This window comes from Platalea leucorodia (assembly GCF_965183815.1).
Source record: "Platalea leucorodia genome assembly, chromosome: 1".
NCBI classification, from domain to species: domain Eukaryota; kingdom Metazoa; phylum Chordata; class Aves; order Pelecaniformes; family Threskiornithidae; genus Platalea; species Platalea leucorodia.
The window spans coordinates 125,671,772-125,695,072 of NC_138823.1; the positions used below are offsets into that span (position 1 = coordinate 125,671,772).

Sequence of the window (23,301 nt, forward strand, 5' to 3'; positions counted from 1 at the left end):
CTTCTGTTCCTTTATTTAAAATTTTGTAAGTCTCAGAAGTGGTGTATACTTGAAAAAATTTGGACAGGAAGAATACCTGGGTGAACCCAGAATATCTGTAATGAACAGATAAAATACAGATAATGTAACCTTTACTTTATTGCTATTTTGCTGTGTTTACCAAGTCATAGAAGCAGAAACATCTTCTCTTCTTAGATCACAGTTCACTGAGTGTGCAGTATCAATTTTCATGACATAGTGAATTTCCTTTTGAAAATTCTTGCGAACAAAGAATAGATTTTTTTTTTTTTTTTTTTTTTAAAATTAATGTAATCCATTGCCCTTCCTTTAGGATTCCTAGGCCTTCTGTGTAGTCTCACAGTCAATTGAAGCTTCACTGTGGTTGAAAGAGGCAGTTCTGCCTCCATCTAGCTCCTTTCTGTATGCTGGTATGTGTTTGTGGCTGCATGGTAAGCTGGATAAGGGAATCAATTCAGTTAAAAAAAATTCCCCACCCTGTTAGTTACTTTTCAAACTGGATGGGTTCCACTATCTTTGCCAAACAGCACAAGAATGAAAAAATGGTTAGGGGAGGTAGCCCCACTTCTGTAAAGTTATTGTGAGACTGGGGTGTTAATCTGCTTTCTGTCATGCCTTATCTGTGCTTGCAGTTTTCTTTAAAAAGAAAAAAAAACAAACACAAAAATCCCCACAAACAAAGCAGACAAAAACCCCACCACCTCACTGGGTTCAGCTGCATCTTCTTAATCATGTATCTACTCGGTAGATGTTAACATACTTGCTCCTGTCACTTGCATGTGTGTATTCTGTTTTTTTCTGTAGTATTTTTCCTATGACTTGAGGTTTTCACAGGCATGAGAGGCTGGTTGATGGATTAGTGCAATATAAAGCGAGAGCTGTATGGTGTATGGGAAACAAATATTTTTCCAACATTTTGTTGTAAAGATTATTACCACTGTGCTGTATTTTTCAATTTCAGCTCCCAAACTACAAAAACTTCAAAGGAACCATTCAGGAACTTGGTCAAAACCAGTATGTAGTCAGCGGTGAAATATTTGTGGTGGACAGGAACACAGTAGAAATTACAGAGCTTCCTGTAAGGACATGGACGCAGGTAAGTAACAGTGAAATACATTTACACAAAAACCAAAAACAATGAAAAGTTCCTTATTAAATTATTTAATCCTACATCCAGATGAACTTTTAACACAATTTCTGATGATTTATACATACATGGAAGGGAACATGGTTTCATTCTTTTGTGTGCCTTTGTAAAAGATGGTTTTCTACTTGTGCCATCTACTGTCCATACTGCAAAGAATACCTGCTTCTCCTGCTGAATTAATATTTAATCCCCTTTTTCTTTTGAGTAGATTTTTCTGTCCTTGTTAGATGCCTCTTATGTTTGTGCTAGTCTTGGCCTGCATTTTGCGAGCTATACTGATTCTGTAAATTCTAACTGGTATCAGATGTAATGCACAAAGCTTTGAAATCTTACATTGTTCAGTTGGTTTAAGGAATTAGGGATTTTAAGAAGTATTTCTGTTTTTTGCTACCCTGTTTATAATAGGTGTACAAAGAACAGGTTCTAGAACCTATGTTGAATGGGACTGAAAAAACTCCAGCATTAATTTCTGACTATAAGGAATACCACACTGATACGACTGTGAAATTTGTTGTGAAGATGACAGAAGAAAAACTTGCACAGGCAGAAGCTGCTGGATTGCACAAAGTTTTTAAGCTTCAAACAAGTCTTACTTGTAATTCTATGGTAACTTTTTCATGTTTGGCTATCAGAATCCTTACAGTTTCTTGTTGTAAACTCAAATGTTTGTGTAGTGTACTTTGGTACTTGGTATTGAATAGTCTATTGTGTATTTGCAATTGTTTGAATAGTAGAAAATTGTAGTGATGACAAACATTAAGTCAGTATGGATCAGAAAATCCATTTTAGTCCTGATGAATCTTTCAAACCAAATTAGACAGGCTCGGGATGGTTAGTTTCCGGTAACTGAAAATTTCCTGTGCAGCTAACAAAAAATGGTTAATGTAAACTAGATCATACAAATAACTTTCTGCCATATTATAATTAGATTTGAGTTTTAAACTTGAGACAAGTTACATTTTCAAAATTGCACTTTATGCAGGATTATTACTCCTCTAATAGGAGTTAAATGATCCAATGTTTCCACCAACATAAAGTCCATTTTAGGTTGTAAGGTATAGAAAACACTATCCTAAAGCTGCTGAAGACATAATAGTGATCTGAATTAATCATATGGTTTATTCTGCTTGTATCAAGATGGGAGTAAGAATGTGAGTAAATATATGTCTTGTCTATTACAAGAGAATTGTAAGATAATTTCTGCCAAATACTTCCAAAGACAGGTTGTTACTTGTCTTTACAGAGACTGAAAAAACAGTTCTATTTTTTTTTTTATGGCAGACACTACTTTCAGATATCACAAAGCAAAAATACCATTACTGTTGCTATTATTGTGTAAATCAAAAGCTATGTGAAAATAGCTTAAAAATAAATTAAAGACCATAGAATTGGAAGAGGAAAATGGCCTTGCTCAACCCATTTTGTAGATTGTGCTTGAAAAGCAAATCTAGCAAATCAAGGTGATGGTATCACAGCTCACAGGCTTAAACAACCATATGAACTACTGTGAGAATCTGCCGTCAAATTAATGTTTAACAGAGTACAAAATATTTTGCAGCTTTATCCTGCGTTTTGTACCTACTGAAATAAATAGTAAGGGCTGCTTTCTGTGTATGTGTAGGAATTAATCTGCCCTAGTATAAGCATCTTGTAAAGTTATGTGAGCTAGTCATTGTTCACCCAACTCCCAAACAGATACTTTAGATGGATGAATTGCCCTCTAGAGGGGCTTATTTCTTTCATTTGACTGTAGAGGGTGCCTAGGGTGACTAGTTCACCTATAAACATCTAAACTGGAGATGTCAGAAGTCAGGCAGGATTGATTCCACCTATGATGTAAAAATGATTTCTTACTTTGTTTGTGCTTGAACTTGAAGGATGGCAGTTTTCACAGCCGAAAAGTGGCAGATTTCACAGCTGAACTGAAAGATTATTAAAGATGCTTTTCAACTGTTATGTTAAATAGTTGTGAATCATTAGGTGCTACGGAACTTGTGCTTTAATATTTAGATAAAATTAGTCATTCAACTGAATTCAGGCATATTTATCTGTATAGCTGTCTTTCTGTTCGAACGTGTTACCATAAATCTCATCTTAAATCTACTTGTGAATAAAATAATAAATAATAAATAATAAATAATAAATAATAAATAATAAATATAAAATCTATCCAGCTATGTGCTGTGTAGTTCCATAGTGAGCCTTCAAAATACCACTTTTTGTATGGTGCATGTATATGTGCAACAGAAATAAACTCGTACACAAAGGTTAACAAAGTTTGTTATGCAGTCTCTCTAAAGTAGTATATTATGTATTTTATAGGTGCTATTTGATCATATGGGATGTTTAAAGAAGTATGAAACTGTGCAAGACATCTTGAAGGAGTTCTTTGATTTGCGATTACATTATTATAGTTTACGCAAGGAATGGCTTGTAGGAATGTTGGGTGCAGAATCTACCAAGCTTAACAATCAAGCTCGTTTTGTTCTAGAGAAGATACAAGGAAAAATTACCATAGGTGAGTAAATGTAAGTTAGAATTCGTAACAATGGGAGGAAATCTGGAAATTATTTAAATATAGTAGAATGTACTTGCAGGTAAGACATTTATTTTCATGACATTGATTTTCTTTCTTTTTCTGTCCCGTCCCGTCCCCTGTCCCCGTGCGTGTGTGTGTGTCTTGTAGAGAACAGATCAAAAAGAGATTTGATTCAGATGTTGGTCCAGAGAGGTTATGAATCTGATCCAGTAAAAGCCTGGAAAGAAGCACAGGAAAAGGTAATAATCTGAAATTGCTGGATATATGTGATACTGATAATGTTATAAATGACATTAATTTACTCAGATGTGTGTTTTCTAGTAGTCTAACTTGATTTGTAACAAACATAACACTTTAAAAAGATTATTCATTACCCCTTCTTGGCTTCCATTTTTAAAAATACATTAAACTTATACAAAAATATTGTCACATAATATTGGTATCATATATGGGTAATTCTTAGAAGAAAACTACATAATACAAGTCTGAAAATGAGAATGCAGAGGACTGAATTTCTTAATGTACCCAAATCAAAACTGGCAACTTGATTTCTGACTGGCTGATACATAAAATGCTGCATCAGTTACCCCACACATATAACTGATTTTCCCCTTATTATTTATTTGTCATATGATTGCAAAATGTAATTATTTATTTTCTGTAATGAAACATGAATATTATAAAGCTATGACTTTTGAACTTACCTTAATAAATTTGACCTTGACCTATATTTATTTCTGCTTTTTTAAAACCCAAGAGGTTTTTTTTTATTGTTCCAAAAGAGATATGTGACAAGTTTAATTTCATGCTTTACCATAGAAAGATGAAACTAGTGATTAAATAATCCAACTATAGAAGGTTACAGGAACATGGCCTTTTGGAAAGGTCCAGAAAAATATTAAGGTTATTGAATCTATGAGGGCACACCTTACTACTCTATGATGGTGCTTTGGAGCAGCGTTACGATTCATGGATAGAGCTAAGATTATTCATACTTGTAATCATGAATATTTCACTTTAGGCAGCAGAAGAGGAGGACCCACAGAACCCGAATGATGATGCTTCCTCTGCTTCTGGCTCAACTTCTGGCCCTGACTTTAACTATATCTTAAACATGTCTCTGTGGTCACTCACAAAAGAGAAGGTAGAAGAGCTAATTAAGCAGAGAGATTCAAAGGTTGGTACACCATGGAAGGCTTGTTCTGAAATGATATAGTAATTACTAATGTGTCTAATTGTGAATGTTCAGCTTCGATAGTATTTACTTTAGTTGTAACTTAGTAACTTACATTCTATACACTACTTTCATGTTTTAGGAGAGAGAACTAAATGACCTTAAAAGGAAATCTTCTTCAGATCTCTGGAAAGAAGATTTAGCAGCCTTTGTTGAAGAGCTTGAAGTATGTTTTATTTTACATATCTTTCAAAAAATATTAAATTTTAATTAATTTAATTAAAAGCATGAATTACTTAATTTAAGTATTGAAATTTAAGAAAAAAATAATTAAAAATGCCACATTTTGGATTAAAAGCAGATAGACCCCCAAATAAGTGGGAAATCAATATTGGGTATTTGCATTCCTAGTTGTGTTCCTCAGGGATTGTCTCTTACATCTATACAGTTTAATGTTTTTTCCAAGTCAGTGATGATAAAAGAAAAATGACCAGGAGAAAATTTGTTTTCAGATGACGCAAAAAACGGGGACTAGTAACTGGTAATAGTAACAATTATAGTAGTTCTACATGATCTAACTGGTTGTGAGGCTTATTGCCTCACAATTGTATTGTCAAATGTAAAGCTGTAGATGTAGGAACAACGTGTGTAGACCGTAAGTACTATATGAGGGGCTCTTACTTTGCCTCATCAGTAACTCTGGAAAAAGGTAAAGTCGTATTGGTGGATTAACTTGCTGAGACTCAGCTTTCAATGTTGCCTGGAAAGGGCTGATGTAATCTTTTGAAGTGACACGGGATAATAGAAATAAGACGTTTGTTTTATTTCTCTATGTGTTCATGGAAGTGTTCTGTTTGGATGTCTGTATTTCAGCTATATGTTCATACCGTGAAAAAAAGCTGATTAAAAGACTGGAAAATGTGCCTTAAAAAATGACTTTAGAAACTAGCTGCTTAAATTAAACGCTGAAATACTGAAAAGTTACATCAGTACCCGGACACATACATGAGAAATAGAAACTTGATAAAAGAAAGATTTTCAGTCTAGCAGTGTCCAAAAGTTCGTATTTATTTAATCTTGAATAAAAGTGTATTTTTTAACTGCACAGAGTAATGAAGAATTTACCAAGATTAAGTGATTTGTTTTCCATTACTGGAAAGCGTGTTTCACAATTCAAGTGAGAATTAAGGGAAGTCTTATGCTCCATGTTAAAAGGAGATGAATCTTTAAAAATCACCATGTTCCACTTTGTCCTCATTAAAAAAGCATGTGTTCCCCCCACCCTGCCCTGCTTCTGTGTTAGAAAGTAGAAGCGCAGGAAAGAGAAGATGTTTTGGCTGGCATGGTTGGCAAACCAATAAAAGGCAAAGTTGGTAAACCCAAGATGAAGAAACTTCAGTTGGAAGAGACCATGCCATCACCATTTGGCAGAAGAATAGTTCCACAGATTACATCTGCCATGAAAGCTGATGCCAGTAGGAAACTGCTGAAAAAGAAAAAGGTAAATCAAAACTATTGCTATAGTTAGATTATTTATTATTTCACTGCTGTATTTTTCTACTCTGGTAGCATAAATCCAAACCACTAGGCCTCATTAATGCTGTATTTGTACTATTTTGCTGACCTAATGCGTGAAGAAGTTAATACTGGATTTCTTTTACGGTTGCAAGCCTCTTGTGACTACTTATTGTTCAGGTGTTTTTATTGAGATTTCTTCTTTCCAAGACTGTTCAACAAATGTCAATATACTAGTCTACTTTCATTTATTAGCTTCTACAAAACTATGCCAGTTCTATCTTGAAATATAAAGGTGTAATTTATTTTATTTTGGCCAACTTTTTCATATTTTTAGGGTGAAACTGATTCTCTAGCAATAAAAATGGAATTTGATGAAGAATTTGGTGGTGTGCCAGCTGAGGGTGGTGGGGATGACTCACTGAATACAGCCACAGCAACTAAAACCCCTAAACCTAAGAGAGAGAAGAAGGAGCCTGGTAAGATCCTTACACAGTCATAGTTAACCTTAGTTGTGTATACTAATTAGGCATTAAATAATTTTTTAACACATAGTGAGAGGGAAATATACCACAATAATCACTATTTCATCTGATTTTCTTCCCTAAAGAGATGTGTGGAAACACTTGAAAGTACTCTGCTGAAATTTCTGCTATGTAAGCTGCTTTTCTCGGGGTGGTGGATCTTACATTTTCTACATTTGATTTTGGGGGGGGGTCCAAATCTTTGAATTTGTGAGTAGAAAAATAGATTATTTTTACATAATTAGACTAATTCTGTGTAAACTGAAATTTCTAGTTTGCATGCTCTCTGACATTGAAGGACATGGCACTCACCTTCAGTCTGAGTAATAGTATAGATTGTAAAACTTGATTCAATAAATATATTTTCCTATTGACATAGTCATTCTGACTTTTAAAAGTTATGCATATTATGGCTTGGCAGACTAACCAATGTCTATGTTAACTTTCCTTTTTCCTCTGTTAGTAGGAATTTATTATTACTGTTTGAGAAATACGTAGTAATGGGGGGGGGGCATGTGGTAGGTTGACGCTGGATGAATGCCAGGTGCCCACCAAAGCCGCTCTATCACTCGACCTCCTCAGCTGGACAGGGGAGAGAAAATATAATGAAAGGCTCATGGGTCAAGATAAGGACAGGGAGAGATCATTCACCAATTACCATCATAGACAAAACAGACTCGACTTGGGGAAATTAGTTTAAGTTATTACCAATCAAGTCAGAGTAGGGTAATGAGAAATAAAAACTAAATCTTCAGACACCTTCCCGCCACCCCTCCCTTCTTCCTGGGCTTAACTTTACTCCTGATTTCTCTACCTCCTCTCCCCACGTGTCGCAGGGGCACGGGGAATGGGGGTTGCAGTCAGTTCATCACACGTTATCTCTGCCGCTCCTTCCTCCTCACACTCTTCCCCTGCTCCAGCGTGGGGTCCCTCCCACGGGAGACAGTCCTCCACGAACTTCTCCAGTGTGGGTCCTTCCCATGGGCCGCAGTTCTTCATGAACTGCTCCAGCGTGGGTCCCTTCCATGGGGGGCAGTCCTTCAGGAACAGACTGCTCCAGTGTGGGTCCCCCGTGGTGTCACAAGTCCTCCCAGCAAACCTGCTTGAGCCTGAGCTCCTCTCTCCACAGGTCCACAGGTCCTGCCAAGAGCCTGCTCCAGCATGGGCTTCCCATGGGGTCACAGCCTTCTTTGGGCATCTGCCTGCTCTGGTGTGGGGTCCTCCATGGGCTGCAGGTGGATATCTGCTCCACCGTGGACCTCCATGGGCTGCAGGGGGACAGCCTGCCTCACCATGGTCTTCACCACAGGCTGCAGGGGAATCTCTGCTCCAGCGCCTGGAGCACCTCCTCCCCTCCTTCTTCACTGACCATGGTGTGTGCAGGGCTCTTTCTCTCACATATTCTCACTCCTCTCGCCAGCGCAGCAACTTTTTCCCCTTCTTAAATGTGTTATCACAGAGGTGCTACCACCATCGCTGATGGGCTCGGCCTTGGCCAGCAGCAGGTCCATCTTGGAGCCAGCTGGCATTGGCTCTATTGGACACAGGGGAATCTTCTAGCAGCTTCTCACAGAAGCCACCCTTGTAGTCCCCCTGCTACCAAAACCTTGCCATGCAAACCCAATACAGGACAGCAACAAAAAAGAAAGCTAAACACAGAAAGGAAGGCTTAAGTGTGAGGTTTTTTGGGTTTTTTTTATTAAAAAAAAAAAAAAAAAGAATAAAAAGTGATTATGCAAATACTTCTTCTGAGATAAGATCTGGTTTTAATTATTCAGGGGATTATCCAACCTGAAAAGATTAACTGAGTACAGTTTTGGCCGAGTTGTCTACATGCAGCTCAAATCTAGCCAGAGCCAATTAGCCCAGCTTGACCTGAGCTTGCCCTGCAGTTGACTGACCACATTGTTACCCCCCAATAGGGTATCCTCTGCTTCCCATGTTAACTGTTTTTTTTCCAAAAACTGTTCCTGATCATGTTACACGAATGATGGAAAACTAGTTGTTCTTGTCCTGGAAAACCCCAGCAGCCTTTAAAAGAATGGAAGTTTGACTGCAGAGGAGCTAAAACTTCAAGTTAGAGACTTTTATGTTTTTCAGTCATAAAACAAATTTGTTTGGCAGCAGCAGGTTAGGTTATGTGTGAAATCATTTAATCATGTTAAATTTTCCTTCAGGAAGGAGAAGAAAATTTACAACATTTAAGGAGAACTTTTTAAGATAAAAATTTATGCTGAATTTAAGCATCATAAATGATTAGAAAAGATGAAAATATTTTTTACACTGACTGTAGCAAATGCTTTACTTGTGGCAGGTACTAGGGTAAGAAGAACACCATCATCTACAAAGTCCAGTGCAAAAAAAGTGAAGAAACGAAACCCATGGTCAGATGATGAATCGAAGTCTGAAAGTGATTTAGAAGAGAATGAGCCTGTGATTATTCCAAGAGACTCTCTGCTTAGGAGAGCTGCAGGTACCCAAGTTTTTGTGAATTGCGCATTGTGACTGAAAGTTTAAACTAGAAACCTACATTTTCCTTTGACCATAGACTTCCTTTAGGACTTTATCTCCTACAGGTAGCTTGCATTACATTTTCTTCACTGTGCAGTTAGTAAAAAAACTCTTAATGTCAAGACCAGGAACTTAAGAGTTGATATGAAAGATTTTGTAACTTGGTCCAGAAATATTTTCCCTTATTCTAAACACTAGAATAGAAATTACACACAAAGCTAGTGAATTATCCAAGAAATAGACAAGATAATAGCATTGCAAATAAACAAAAAAATACTCTAATGCAATTATACTGTCAAATAAGGCCCAAAAGCCTGAATGTCTAGTAAAAATTTATCAAAAAATTCTGAGCAGTCCATGAAAAGCAAAAATATCAGAGACTGAAAGTTTGGAAAATATAGAAATATTTGATAGTTTAAGAGAAACACACAGATTTTTCTGGAAAATTACTGACCAATTTTTCAAGCACTTGATTCGGAATAATGTTCAAATGATAGATTGAAGAAAACCTCAATTGTAAGTGAAGGATTCTCATTCCTTAAAAGCGCTTACACAGTGGTGTCTTTATAGTGCCGTTAGCTGAAGGTATCTGAGCAAGCCACAAGGGGTGTTAGATGTTTGGCAAATTATGTCCCTTTATTCTTGCAGGATCAAACAAGTTTCTTTTCCCCCAGTCTTTTGTCTGGTATACTCTGAGGCGGGGATTGTTTAGTGACTTCCACTTTAATTTGTTTATGTATTAACATAAACAACTATCTTGAAATGTGTATATATGTGATTTTTTTTAGCTGAGAGGCCCAAGTATACTTTTGACTTCTCAGAAGAAGAAGATGATGCCGATGATGATGATGATGCCAACAATAATAATGATTTGGATGAGCTCAAAGTAAAAGCCTCTCCAGTTACAAATGACAGAGAGGATGAGTTCGTTCCCTCAGACAGTTTAGAAAAAGATGAATATGACTTCTCCCCAGCCAAATCAAAGCCGTCTCCAGAGTAAGTACTATAACTCAGCAGTATTTCTTTACTAGTAATTTTTTTGAATGCAGAAGTCTCTGAATAAAACTGAGAAACATCAACCTGTTACTACTCTACATGTACCATGTAAAAGAAAAAAGCAGTACCATGTACCATGTAAAGGAAAATTTATACACTAGGAAGGAGTTAAAGCGTATGTTATCTCAGTCTTGCAGTTGACCTATGCAGAGGTAAACATGATTTACCAAATTATGGTACACTGTCAGTAACCATCTATTAAACTGGGTTTTGTAAGATTCTCCATTTTCCATCTTGTGCCAGTCTGGTGTAGAGAACTATTGAAAAAAATGTCATTCTGTTAATTTTAAATGCCTGAAGTTCATGACTGAGTGATGATTTTAGGAGTTAGACTGCTGCAAGCACATACAAAAATGCTAGAAATGCTTTGTAGTGCTAAAACAGGAATTTAATCTCATATGGATATTATAATGCCTGCATACTTCAGTATGTAGTTATTGCAACTCATAATTTCTTTTTCCTGTTTGGAAGTAGAAAAACGTCTCAAGACAAGAAAAATCAAGATTTTGGGAACATCTTCTCTTTTCCATCTTACTCCCAGAAGACAGATGATGGTGAGCTTGTTTTCACTGATCTGTTTAATCTTACAGCAACTGTTATGGAATATATTAGGGAGTTTATGTGGTATACACAAACTTCACACAGCAGTTCTAGAAGAAGGATGTCTGGATTTATAAAGGGGAAAGGACAAGTAGGTTCTGATCCTTAGAGGAACAAAGCTTGTATCATAGATAAGAAAGTCACAGTACATCCATAGCCTAGCCTATTGGAAGCACTTTTTTGAGATTAATTTTGACTGTAATTAATACTGATGATATAAAATATGCAGTGAACGAATCTTGTTCTAAACATACTCTATGATTGTAGATACAACAAAATTGGACAGTGATGAAGAGGATTCTGCTCCTGTTTTCTCATCGTCTTTTGCCCCAAAACAAACAGAGAAAATTCCAAGTAAAACAGTAGCTGCTAAAAAGGGTACGTATACGATTGTCCTGTAAGCCAGTCCATTTATTTAAAACTCACCTCCTGCACCTTTGCATTGTCTCCTCACATCTTCAAAGTGGGAACTGCATTTATTTGTTTTGAACTTCGAAATTCAGCATAGGGTGTGAACTTCTTCCAGCTCCTTAATGATATTAATTTCTTTCTTCCCCCTGACTATCGTAGTGTCAAAACTTAATACTTTCCACATAGGGAGCTGGTGTTCAGCCTTTGATTAGTTTAACTAATGGGAGGTTTTTACCCTCAGGGAATAAGTGAAACATTATGACCTTGGGGTTGAAGATAGTCTTCTATAATGGATCTAACTTATTTACTTTAAAAGGAAGGAGAGCAAGTGCAAAGGAGGAATCCCCAAGAAAAATTTATGTCCTAAGTAGGCTATCACAGTAAGTTCTGCTTGGCACGGTTGTTTTTCTTCTTGAAATGGAGGATGAAAGGCTCTCCTCAAACTTCAGAGGTATACATTCTTTCAATTATTAGTCAGGCCGTTAGAACTGGCATCTTGCAGGATCTTACATTGTGGAATTAAGGACAATTCCAAGAGGAGCGTGTTTATTATTTGGATTTGTTTCTGTGGTTGTGCTTGGGTATCTGTAGAAATAAGGTTTTTTTTTCTCTGTCTACCTTGGGGAATATTGTTTTATTTGTTGTTAGTTCTACTCTTAAGAGAAAGACTTGCACTTGTTTCTAAGTGTGTTGTAAAGATTATGTCAGACACTGGCCATAATTAATGGTGAAAATGATGTTTTTTCTTACCTAATAGTAGTTTAAATAGATTGTAAAATACAGTTCTTAGGACGCGATAGACGGGGTTTTGTTGCTTTCAGATCTTTGCTTTCTTCCTGTATGGCTTTCAGATAATTTCTGTTTTTCTTGCTGCTCAAGCTTCTGTCCTCCAAAAGCATTTTTTTTCCTGTGATACTGTGGGCTTTGTTTTTTAAAAGTTCTTTTGACCAACTTGCAGCTGAACTTAATGTATTAATTCTTCCCAGAAAAGATATCTCAAGGAAATCTGCAAGAAAGCAGCCAGTTACAATAGTTAACTTACTCTTTTAAAAATGAGAAAAAAAAAAATCTTACATTATATGTTAGGTACCAGTGAATTGCAGCCTCTTTTCATCCTCTCCCCCATTGCTTCCCTATTTCTAATCTCTTTTTTGCTGCATTGTGTCTAACCTACTTTGTAAACTGTTTGAATCAGCAAATGTCTGAATGCTTCTCAAACACTTTTGGCTAGTAAAGTTCTATAATACAATGAATGAACATTGTTTACAGCAGTAGCTGATCTCTAATAGAATAGTCTTTTATGTTAACTTCTGTACTGCAGTAAATACAAGAGAGAACTGTGTATGCAGTAGCTAGGCATGGATGCAATTTAACATTCAATCTCTTTCTCCCTCTCTGTTTTTTGAAGGCCTGGATGTGATGAGTTGGCATTAACCTAGCTTGAAACCTTAAAATACAGCTGTGATCTGTTTCTGAGTTTCTAATCAACGTTTACACTCACAAAATAGGTATAAACAGGCTCTCTTTCAAGCAAAAGTTAAATTTTTGCCTTCAGAGTAGCCTTAGGGACACTCTAAGTCTCCCTCTCAGTGCACAACAATATGACAGGTTGCTTTCACCAGTTTTCATCTCTTCTCCTTTGCCCAGATTAGACACGATTACTGTTTGACAGTGCAGTGATGACCTAACATGCTTAGTTCATTGGTCATCTGGTATCCTGTTAGCAGTCTCCTTGATTCTAATCTTCATGGCCTGTATCAGCAGCCCCTTCAAAACCCGTTTTCTGATATTGTAATATTCCATTCGCTCATCTTTATGCTGGCAATGCCTATTGTGTGGCCAAAACAATTGTTCCAGAGTTGTTTGACTTTCTGTGACTTCGGAGCTTGGATTTGTAAGGATAGAAAGCTGAAACTGAAGAATCATTTGTTGTGCCTTGCTATCTGTACAGCCGCATTCCCTTCTCAATGAGAAGAAACAAAGGAATAGGAATGAGTTAGCTTCTTTTCAGACTTCAGTCAATTTGAGATGAAATCTCTTGACCTCTGGTGTTCACTACAGAGGATGAAGAGACTGCTGAGCTTGCTTTCCGTGCAGTATTCGAGAGGTCTGTGGTTCTAGTGCTTTATAGTAAGCCTAAGGGAAATCTGAAAAGCAGTCTTACTCTTTAATTATAAGCAGCTGCTCACCTTGGATAGCCCAGCCAGCTGTTGAGATTCTAGAATTGAGACATGCCCTTCGCATCAGCTGTAGGACTGATACCATTCCTGAACTTTCTACCAAAAACTTGGGCTTCTTGAGAGCCTGTGTACATTGACACCACTGCAGACTTCAGTGTCATGTCACGATACCTAGTGGAGAGCTTGGCTGAGCTGATTGCGGTCTAGTTGCTGTCCTTCCCACTTGTTCAGGCATTAGGTATATAATCTAAGGTAGCGATTCAGAGTCCCACTAGAGTTAGTTCAGAGGGAGGTGCATGTTCTGCAAGCCATGGACACCATTACTTTAGCCACCAGATAACAATTAAGAGGTTTGCTGTCCATCGGACTTTGTGTTCTGCAGGCAGACTTCACAGGAGTTGACCAGTGATGACAGGCTCTGTTTAATGGCAAGAACCAGTCTAGTGTTTGTGGCAGTGTGTCGTAACTCTCTTTCCTTCCCCAGTTATTTCCTTCTCCCTAACTCCTTGTTTGTCAGTGAGAAGTCTGCTTCTTTTCTAACATCAGTTAACAAACTCGAGGACTCAGGGCCAGCTGAAGATAGTTACATCTCATGGTATATGTGCTGAGCTGTACTTGTCAAGGGAGCATACTTGGCTTCTGTCTGGTATGCAGATTTCACATTAACAGCATGAGGAACTGTGCAAGGCACAATTACCTGGCCAAAACATACACAGGTGCTGTAGAAGGACATCTAAACTTCAGCTCCTGATGTTGAATGTCACCTAGATCTAAAATGGATCTCTTCTACTAAGATTCTCTTAGTCACAATTTCTGCTTGTCATCTTCAAGTTGATGAAACTTCTGAGTCTTTCCCTTCCCTGTCCCCTAGTCTACTTTTCTTATGCTGGAAAAGCTATTATTTCCTGTATGAAGGACTTCATTGCCTTACGGGACCTAAAATCATGTACCTTCAGGTAACACTGCCCTCTCCTTTACTCCTAACTAGCTACTTACTTTTGGTGATGCTTTTAGAAAGTATTTCTTCTGCTTTCAGTTGCTGTGTACTTTTTCCAGGCTTACTGGTAAATCTTGGTGGCTTACTTAGTTTTACTTTATGCTGATAGAGCTGGTTTTTCCCAGTTGAGATACCCAGAGAGACCTATTTCAAGTTGCTCGTTCCTGACTTCCAACCTAGGCATTGTTGCTTCCCTCCCCAGGTCTTATCTGAAATGCTGCCATAGCCAACACCATTTTTTCCCCATCCATGATGCCAAAGAAGGCTTAATTTTTTTATTGTCAGGACCCGATACTTGGACCGCTCAGTAGGTATTATCACAGACAATACTGTGATAATACCCAGTAGGTATTATCACAAAACGCTGGAAAGGCACAACTGTCTGTGCAGTGACTCTCCAGCAGGTAGCAGTTTAAGGCATTGTAGCCAAACAGTTTGTGGAGGCACTCTTTTGTTGTCTGAACGTGTTCCCGTAGCGATACCATAAATGAAAGCTTGAGTTCTCACAAATGTCCGCATTCCTGGTAGCTGGAGTGTTTTTACATGCATCTCATCATCTTTGAGGTATTCACGGTTGGTTGATAGAGTGTAGGTCAGCAGCGTATCTGAGGGTTCTGCAAAAGCCTGACTCGTCTGTAAGCATACAGAACACGTTATCCGATGATCTCAAGGGTCTTTTCCAGCCTAAATGATTCTATGATTCTATCCCTTCTCACCCATTGTGTGACCATACAAAGATGGCAAGACTAGTTGTGTGGCAGTAATTAAAATTCTTTAAGAAATGCACAGATAGATAGGTCCCCTTCCTGTCCTTCCTGCTTTTTCTGAAGTTCCTTTTCACTGAGGTTGACAGAAAACAATGTCACAGTCAGATGCACTGTCTCTCAAACTCCTGCAGTAATCATGGGGAAGGTTGTCTTGCAGTTGTACCGCTGTGAAGGCAAAAATGTCACAAGCAGCAAACTATCTGTAAATACTGTAATGTATCCAAGCGTGGTTTAAGTATCATCCAACTTAGAGAACCTCTGCTGTTGCTTTAGTTACTGGTAACCTGTTTTGTGCTCGAAAAGATGAAAAAGATTTAATCAAAATCACTGGAACTTACTGAATGCACTGATACATCTCAAAAGTATGACAAAGGAAACTTCCTGTTTATTCTACGCAGTTTTAGCATAAAAGCTGAAGTATGTTTTCCCCAAGTGCAGAAACCTCTCATCTTGTTTTAATATCTGTCATTTATGCTGTAATTGGAGTATCTAATAAAATTTAATACTTCTAACCAATATGTGAATTTAACATATTTAGTATCTCTAACTTCTAACAGCAAAACTAGATGTGCCCCCTAAACCTAAAAGAGCTCCCAAGGCCAAGAAGGTGGAAACGGTAAACTCTGACTCGGATTCAGAATTCGGCATTCCAAAGAAGACTGCAGCACCCAAAGGTAAGAGTTTCGGTGCTGAGCTGCTCAAGACTCATGTCTGCTCTCTGGCACACAGGTTCACAATCATTTTTATGAGGAAGCAGAACTGGTGTCTCTTAAAATTAGAACCACATTGATTTATTAGTAAATTTATCACTAGTAGGTTACTCGGCCGTGAGCCTTTTCTGTGACAAATATAGCGTACTGACTTTTCTGAACTTTTTATCTGACCTTCCTTCACTGTTGGGGATGTATTTAATAGCTCCAAACCCCCCCTGCTTTTTTGGTTCATCAGTTCTACTGGATGCTGCTTACTTTCTTTGATCTCAGCTTTTTACAAGACAGTAAAATTCTGGTAGTAATTCTAGTAGGTAGCGTTTTCTGGTTTTTTAAACCAATTCTTTGGTATTCCAATTCTCAGTTGTCAGAGTCCTCCCAAGACAGCACACCAAGCGGTGTAATCAGAGGAGTCTGTAAAGGATGTGCCAGTGTTGATAGCTGAGGTTAACAGTAAATTTACTAAATAAATAGTAAAGGTGAATTAATGCTGTGTAATCAGTACAGAAGGTGGCTGAGGACTTGTAGTACTTCAGAAGTCAAGAAGTCATTGATCTGATGAAGATTGTCCCTGTCTTGAACGACAGTTTGAACTGCTAGGGTGAACGGTAACTTTGGAAGAAGTATAACAGCAGCTTTAAAACTGAGAAAAGAAAATATATTGTGTTTTACGGCTGTTGTGAAGAAGCTTGAGTTGTAAATGAAATTTGAACTTTAACATGTAGACATACTGAAGTAATTTCGCTAGGGTTTTTCTTTAAGTTTGCTGAACTCTGGAGCTTTATTTAAAAAAAAAGAAAAAGAAAATAAAGTCAAGTCATATTCTTTCACCTAGGAAAAGGTAGAGGGGCAAAGAAAAGGAAAGCATCCAGTTCAGAAAATGAAGGTGAATACAACCCTGGGAAGAAAACACCTAAATCAACACCAAGCAAGGTCAGTTCCACCGATGCTCTTTTCTCCTGGTAAAAAGAACCTAATGCCTTACTTTACATAAAAGGTACCTGCTCTTATCGGTTGCTAATGTGATAACGGGGGTTTAGACATTAGATGTTAGAGAAAGTTTCCTTCAATTCTGAGCATTAAAAGGGAAAACGTACGCAGCATCACAACTGATTTGTCTTTTCTTTTCTAAAGAAATCCAAGAAGGCCACTTTTGACCAGGATTCTGATGTGGAAATCTTTCAGTCAGGCTTTGCCTCCGAAACCGCCCCAAAGCCACGGACAGGCCGGGCTAGAAAAGAAGTTAAATATTTTGCAGAGTCTGATGAAGATGATGATTTTGATATGTTTAATTAAGTGCCCAAAGAGCACACAAATGTTTTCCAACCAATATCTTGTGTTGTCCTTTTGTCCCTTCTGTCGCAAACTTTTGTACATTTGACTTATTTTATGTGATAATGTAATTGATGGTTTTTATTATTGTGTGTAGGCATTTTAACATTTTGTTCTTACACCTACAGTTTTATGCTCTTTTTTACTCATTGAAATGTCATGTATTTGTCTGACTGGCTTGTAGAGATGTTCTAGACAGCTGTGCTAAAGCACATTTTAATTGTCATGGTTGCAAACAGCAAACCTGCTTTTTGAAATGAAGTTTAAACATTAAAAAATGGAAAACTACCGTGTGTGTGTAAAATTTGGACTAGAGGGACTACTTCTACGCAGTTGTTTTTTTTAAAATAAATATATTTTATTCTTTGCCAGGAGACTCCATGGAAAAAGGTAAACAGTATATGAACATAGAAAGCATTGTTAAACAATCTCAATGTACAAACAGAGCCAGTGAAAGTACATCACAGACTTGCTAGAATATATAAAAAAAAAAAATCCACTAGTGCTTTAAATGAAACCTAAGAAACTGACACTTTAAATCTGTTAACCATTCTACCACAGTTTTCGCTCTGCTTCATGGTGATTTAACAAGGCCAAGAAGGCAGATTCTCTCCTTGTGTTTCTGGAAGTCCTAGCTGTACTTCCCTAGCACCTGGAAGGCCGGATAACCCAGCTAGTTCCTGGCAGTTGATTTTTAAGGAAATACCCTAGACTCGCCAATTCAAAAGCTGTGAATGAGTCTGCTGGTTATCATCCCATCAAGTTTCCCTAATGGCTTGTGAACAAGTAAACAAAAACATGGTAACACTGAAAAGCGTTTCTGCCTTGGAGGCTATCATTACTGTAGAAATGGAGTAGCTAATCGTGTAGCTAGGTCACCAGCTAGGTAAGAAACCACTTCTTGTTTAAAGTGACATTAACAGTGGAACAAATGACATCCGAATAACTGAGCTGGCAGTTAATGCTGACACTGATGTCTTTTCTGCTAGTGCAGTGAATTTTTGTATACTTTTTACAAGGAAAGAGATGCAAACTGAGGGCATCAAAGACAAGTTTTCATATTAAACTAAATCCGACGGTCCTTTAAGCTTCCTTTTCTGGATGTGTACAGTAGTCCATTTCACATGGGTGGTGTCTTGATTGGTTTAGGTATGAGAGGCAAAAGGAAAGCACCAAACATCCAGTATAGAAAGTACAGCCATACATCTGTATGTACAAAGTCATCAGAAATGCAACCAGAATTTAAAGTTTGAGATCTGTCTTGTCACCATGCGGTCTTGAACGTTCAGAGGAGAAAACAGAAGCTTAACTATTTTTTTTTTTGCATGAAATGGCTGATTTAGAGTTTCAAAAGTTTGCATTTTCTAGTTTTAAGAGTTTAAACAGCAAGGAGTATATATCGATACATATGAAAATTTCTTGGTCCTTGTTGAGTTTTTATCTATATATATATACACATATATAGATATATATTAAGTCCAGAAACTAAGCAGCAGTAAAAATGTTTTTCTTGCTTTTCATCCCTGTACATAAGGTATTAGGAATGTCTGAAGTCGCTGGAAAATGTCTTATTGCACCATAGGGGATTGACTGACACTGCTGTTATCCACGGAACTGGGTGAGATACTAGGACTGTGTTCTGCAGTATTTCCATTTGAGGTTGGTGTCAGTGGTTCATGTCCTTCAGAGTTCTCCAACATTTCCTGAATAAGAGGTGGCATGGATCCAGGAATTTCCATTTTCAATGTAATGACACGTTCTGCACCTTTAAAAAGAAAACAAAACGTCCATTAGTATGATTCGTACAATTTCCTTTTTGTTAGCATCATCAGTAGTAATTTCAGGGTACGTTATTTTAATGGATTTGGTGTCTCCTTCTATGCTGCCTGCGTACAAAATCATGTAAGTGAACTACTTCATTCATTACGAGAGAAAGGAGTTAGATGAGTTCTCCTTAACAAATTAATTTAAAGTTATGACATAGCAACTGATAGGACAACACAGGTAAATTGGATGAACGGCTTCTTTTCATAGAAGGAACCAAAATGGCATTAAATGATACTGAGAAAATAAATTCAACCATGATCCTGTAGACGCCTTTATAAATTGGAATATACGTTATGGTTTTTAATCTGTACTGGATCTGCAAAGACTACAGAATGACAAAAATTCTGGCTGATTTTTGTTAAATAGGTGAGGCCAATCCTGTGAGAGAACTGCAGCGATCTCAGTCAGAACATTTCTTTCCCATATGGAAAGCTGTGAAATAAGAACCAGAATTTAACAAACCATTGTTTCATAAAAGAGCAAATTCAGGCAAATGGATACTTTTTTTGTGAAGCTGCCTACTGTAGTTTTCAGGCATCTTCTCTTGTGCTGATTAACCACAGAAGTACACAGAAACACTAATAAACATTCAGCTACTGAGTGGTAAGGGCCATAAAGAGACAGGAGCAGTCTGGAATTACACCTCAAATAAAGCGAGGATACACAGTGTGGAACAGAATCGTTACCGAGGCATGAATGTGCTTCACATATTTTGCTGCTGATGGGAAAAAAGATTTTCCTTGTCAGGACAACATCAGACAATTCAGAGCCATAAACCTCCAGGCTCAAATACTTGGTCTAACATGTTGCGTAGGATTCCTGATCATCTTAAAATTTGAGTCTAATGGAATAAGCATCTGTGATTTTTAAAAGTGAAGGAAGGCAAGAAAAGCCAACAAAATTAAAGAGAAAATAGTCTGGTGATTGAAGAAACATTCCAGAGGAGAGAACCTTTGGGTATGCGCTGCGTATCCCCGCTGCTGCCATGTCCCTGCTGGAGAGAGCACGCTGCCCCGCGCGGCGGCGACCCCAGCGCTCAAGTTCGTGCCTTAACTGAGGAGCTTCAAAAATCACCTACCCAGGCAACGACCAACTCTCCGCGTGAATGCCGATTAGGTCGTCTCTCTTAAATAACTGTTGGGAACAAAGGGGCAGGCGCTATAATTGGAAAGAAATTAACGCAGAAAGATGCTGAGAGCTTCTCTGAAACCCAGCTGTAGCCAGAGCAGTGTTGACGAACTGAATTTGGCCACATTAAATATCTGCTTTACTGCTGTTCGGGAGCAGGGGTCAGCGGCAGCACCAAGCGTTGCTGTGGTTAGGCCAGCGCAGAGCCACAGGAATTTTTTTCAGGTCTTGCAAACTTCCAGTTCAACAGTGGGATAAGAGAACTCGGCAGCCGCTCTCTTGCTGCAGGCCCCCCAACGCTTACTGCTTGTGTTGCAGTTCTTCTAAGGCCGCGGAAGAATGCCGCTGCAGAAGGAGCTCTGGTCTGAGGAGATGTTCTCAGGCTTTCCCGTTCCTGCTTACTTCGGTCATTGCTTTCAGGGATCACGTACCTTCAGGAGTCGGTACTTTCTAATGTACATCTTTTCAAATGAGACTGGAGACACACCCACCCCTCCAGGACATCACCAGTCCTTTGGTAGGATTTAGTTTTGCTATAAAACGTTAATGATATAATTAAATACTTATGTCCAAATGGAAGGAAGGATCCTTTCTTGTGCATTGAACACAGAGCCGTGATCTTGAGGAGCTGGAGGGCTCTGGCAAAGAAGCAGGAAAGCAGAACTAGATTTCCCACAAGCAAGAACAGCAGAAGGAAAGCGCTCCCCTAAATCTTTGTATAGCTGAGTACTGCTGTAAGTTTATTTTGGAGATTAAGGTGGGTGGAGCTTGCTTTACTTGAGGGTAAACAGCAAGCTTTAGGGAACCTGGTAAGCGGTTCCTTTTTAGGATACTTTTTCCTTCCAGCTCTGGTGTTTCCCTTCTAAGTTATTCTTTTGGTACTAATCAAGCCAATTAAAAATTGCTGACTTCTTTTTCTAAATGTAGCTATAGCTTAATCTTTTAACTTAGATATATACTGTTTAAAGTATAACAGTTCAGGTTTTAATGTAAAACAAACAAGTGTATTTGAGCGATTTAACTGCTGTTCTTTTTCCCTGAAGTCTTCTCAAAAACCATGTCAAATGCAATTATTAATTTCTTCAAAAGCACAAACCCCGTCTCCATAGCTACCCAGGTACCTGTACGTACAAGCTCATGTGCTTGCTTATCCATCAGGGGTAGCAATTCTGTAGTTAAGCAAGCAGAGTAAGGAAGTGGAACTGCATCAACCACTGTAAAAAAGAGAACTGTGGCCCTTCAGACTCTCTGTGTTCAGGCTGGTACGGCTCCGCTACCGCTCCCCCGGAGCCTGGAGGTGAACGTGTGTGAAACAGCTGGACACGTCTGAAACGGGGTCTTGGGGAGATACAGGGGTGCAGTCACCGTCGAAGGCAGGGCACGGGGCAGACCAGGCGTGCCCAGAGGCTGCCAAGGAGCCGACGCGCCGCTGACCGGCCACTGCTGCTTTGAGAGCAGCGGCCCGCCTCCCCTCTCCGGCCGCGCGTGGCGAGGGGCAGAGCGCTAAGCGGGGAGCCTCGCCGATGCAACGGAAGCGTTCAACTGTACCCGCGCTTTAGAGAATTCATGTGCTAGCGCTGAGACTGTGTGGGTTTCACACGATCGCTCAATCACATACGAGACTACGCAAAACATTAAAACAAACCCGATCCATGTGTAAGCATGGTTACTTTGGATTAAGAGATCCTGAATCTCCAAAATCCTGGGTCAAATCGGTTCCAAACCTTTAGGACGTCAGATCACAGGTTAGGGGAACTTTGGATGCACGCATGTTTTCTGCTGTCTGTAAAGTGACTTTGTTTTTTTGAAAGCCATCAGTGACACAAAGCACATGTTGACCCACACCCCCTTATAAACACTAACAAAGGTTTCATTCAGGTGTTTGTCTTGTCTTAAAATGACTAACAAAGAGCTCACGCTAATGATTTGCTAATCTACTCGTACCTAAGCCGTCATTTTCACTGCAGGTTGCATGAAGAACATAGCACCGCGTATGTTTAGAGCAGAACCAATTTAAACGCGGGAGCGACATAAAGAAGAAGGGAAGAGAAAGGTCACAAGGACCTTTCTTAGATATATTAAAAAAATAACGACCCAGGTCTCCAGGCCGGTTTCCTCCGAAACGTAACGCTGACACTACTGCTGAATTACTGGCAGACACTGTACCTTTTGCGCTGATGCTACGAAGATCTGTGATTTTCATTAAGATCTTTGGGAACATATGAGGCTTGTTGGGTCGTCTCTTTCGGATATAAATTTTCAGTGCTTCAAGCAACGGTTCCTGAAGCTTATCCACTTTCATTGGTTCTTCAAGGTCCTGGCGATCTGTAGGAAAGTATCATATCACTCGCATGATTTTTAAATATTTTTTTATTTACAAACTCCCAATCACAGAAGCTCCTCCATGTTCTTGAGTAGAACTCCATGAATTTCATCTTTCTCTCCACTTATGACCCACGCTCTGTAGCGAGTGTCCCATAGGAAGAGGATAAACCATGGCTCTCTGAAACCCAGATTCATTTTTCCCTTGGTGACTGGAAAGGGTTGTCATTTGAGTGGTCCAGAATTACCAGTTTGCTCTTGCACCTCCCTCCCCAAGGGGGAAACACCTTGCTGCAAACAGGATTTCAGAATTCGTTTTGTACGCGTCATTGATAAGCTACCTAGGTACACCAAGGGATTACAGCTAATTCATTTTTTGTATCGATACCAAAATAAAGTGAGTTACCATCAGGTATCGGCAGATGGCAGTGCTAGCTTGAGTGACAACAAATGTCACCCATAAACCAGGGTGCACCAGTCACATATTAATGACATCTCAGAACCCATCAACGCTTTTGAAGGGTTATGGTTAGAGACACATAA

The 23,301-nt window shown here is 38.6% G+C and overlaps 2 protein-coding genes across 7 annotated transcripts in view; one reads left to right on the forward strand and one right to left on the reverse strand.

Moving 5' to 3' along the window:
- Positions 1-17,681, forward strand: part of TOP2B (DNA topoisomerase II beta) — a 68,617-nt gene extending 50,936 nt beyond the window's left edge. The window contains exons 22-36 of one of the 2 annotated variants that reach the window (XM_082325583.1): positions 980-1,114; positions 1,571-1,771; positions 3,488-3,683; positions 3,852-3,943; positions 4,726-4,881; positions 5,021-5,104; positions 6,182-6,379; positions 6,731-6,872; positions 9,232-9,390; positions 10,217-10,424; positions 10,956-11,038; positions 11,352-11,462; positions 15,997-16,113; positions 16,985-17,082; positions 17,284-17,681. In XM_082325583.1, coding sequence (XP_082181709.1) covers positions 980-1,114; positions 1,571-1,771; positions 3,488-3,683; positions 3,852-3,943; positions 4,726-4,881; positions 5,021-5,104; positions 6,182-6,379; positions 6,731-6,872; positions 9,232-9,390; positions 10,217-10,424; positions 10,956-11,038; positions 11,352-11,462; positions 15,997-16,113; positions 16,985-17,082; positions 17,284-17,445 — 2,142 coding nt within the window. In that variant the 3' untranslated portion in view covers positions 17,446-17,681. The remainder of the gene's footprint in view (positions 1-979; positions 1,115-1,570; positions 1,772-3,487; positions 3,684-3,851; positions 3,944-4,725; positions 4,882-5,020; positions 5,105-6,181; positions 6,380-6,730; positions 6,873-9,231; positions 9,391-10,216; positions 10,425-10,955; positions 11,039-11,351; positions 11,463-15,996; positions 16,114-16,984; positions 17,083-17,283) is intronic. The other variant, XM_082325584.1, reaches the window with a different exon arrangement.
- A 168-nt stretch (positions 17,682-17,849) lies between these two features.
- Positions 17,850-23,301, reverse strand: part of RARB (retinoic acid receptor beta) — a gene marked incomplete at its 5' end in the record, with an annotated part of 197,150 nt that continues 191,698 nt past the window's right edge. For all 5 annotated transcript variants that reach the window (XM_082325609.1, XM_082325607.1, XM_082325608.1 and 2 more), the window contains 2 exons: positions 17,850-19,246; positions 22,603-22,761. In XM_082325609.1, the coding sequence (XP_082181735.1) occupies positions 19,050-19,246; positions 22,603-22,761 (356 nt within the window). In that variant the 3' untranslated portion in view covers positions 17,850-19,049. The remainder of the gene's footprint in view (positions 19,247-22,602; positions 22,762-23,301) is intronic.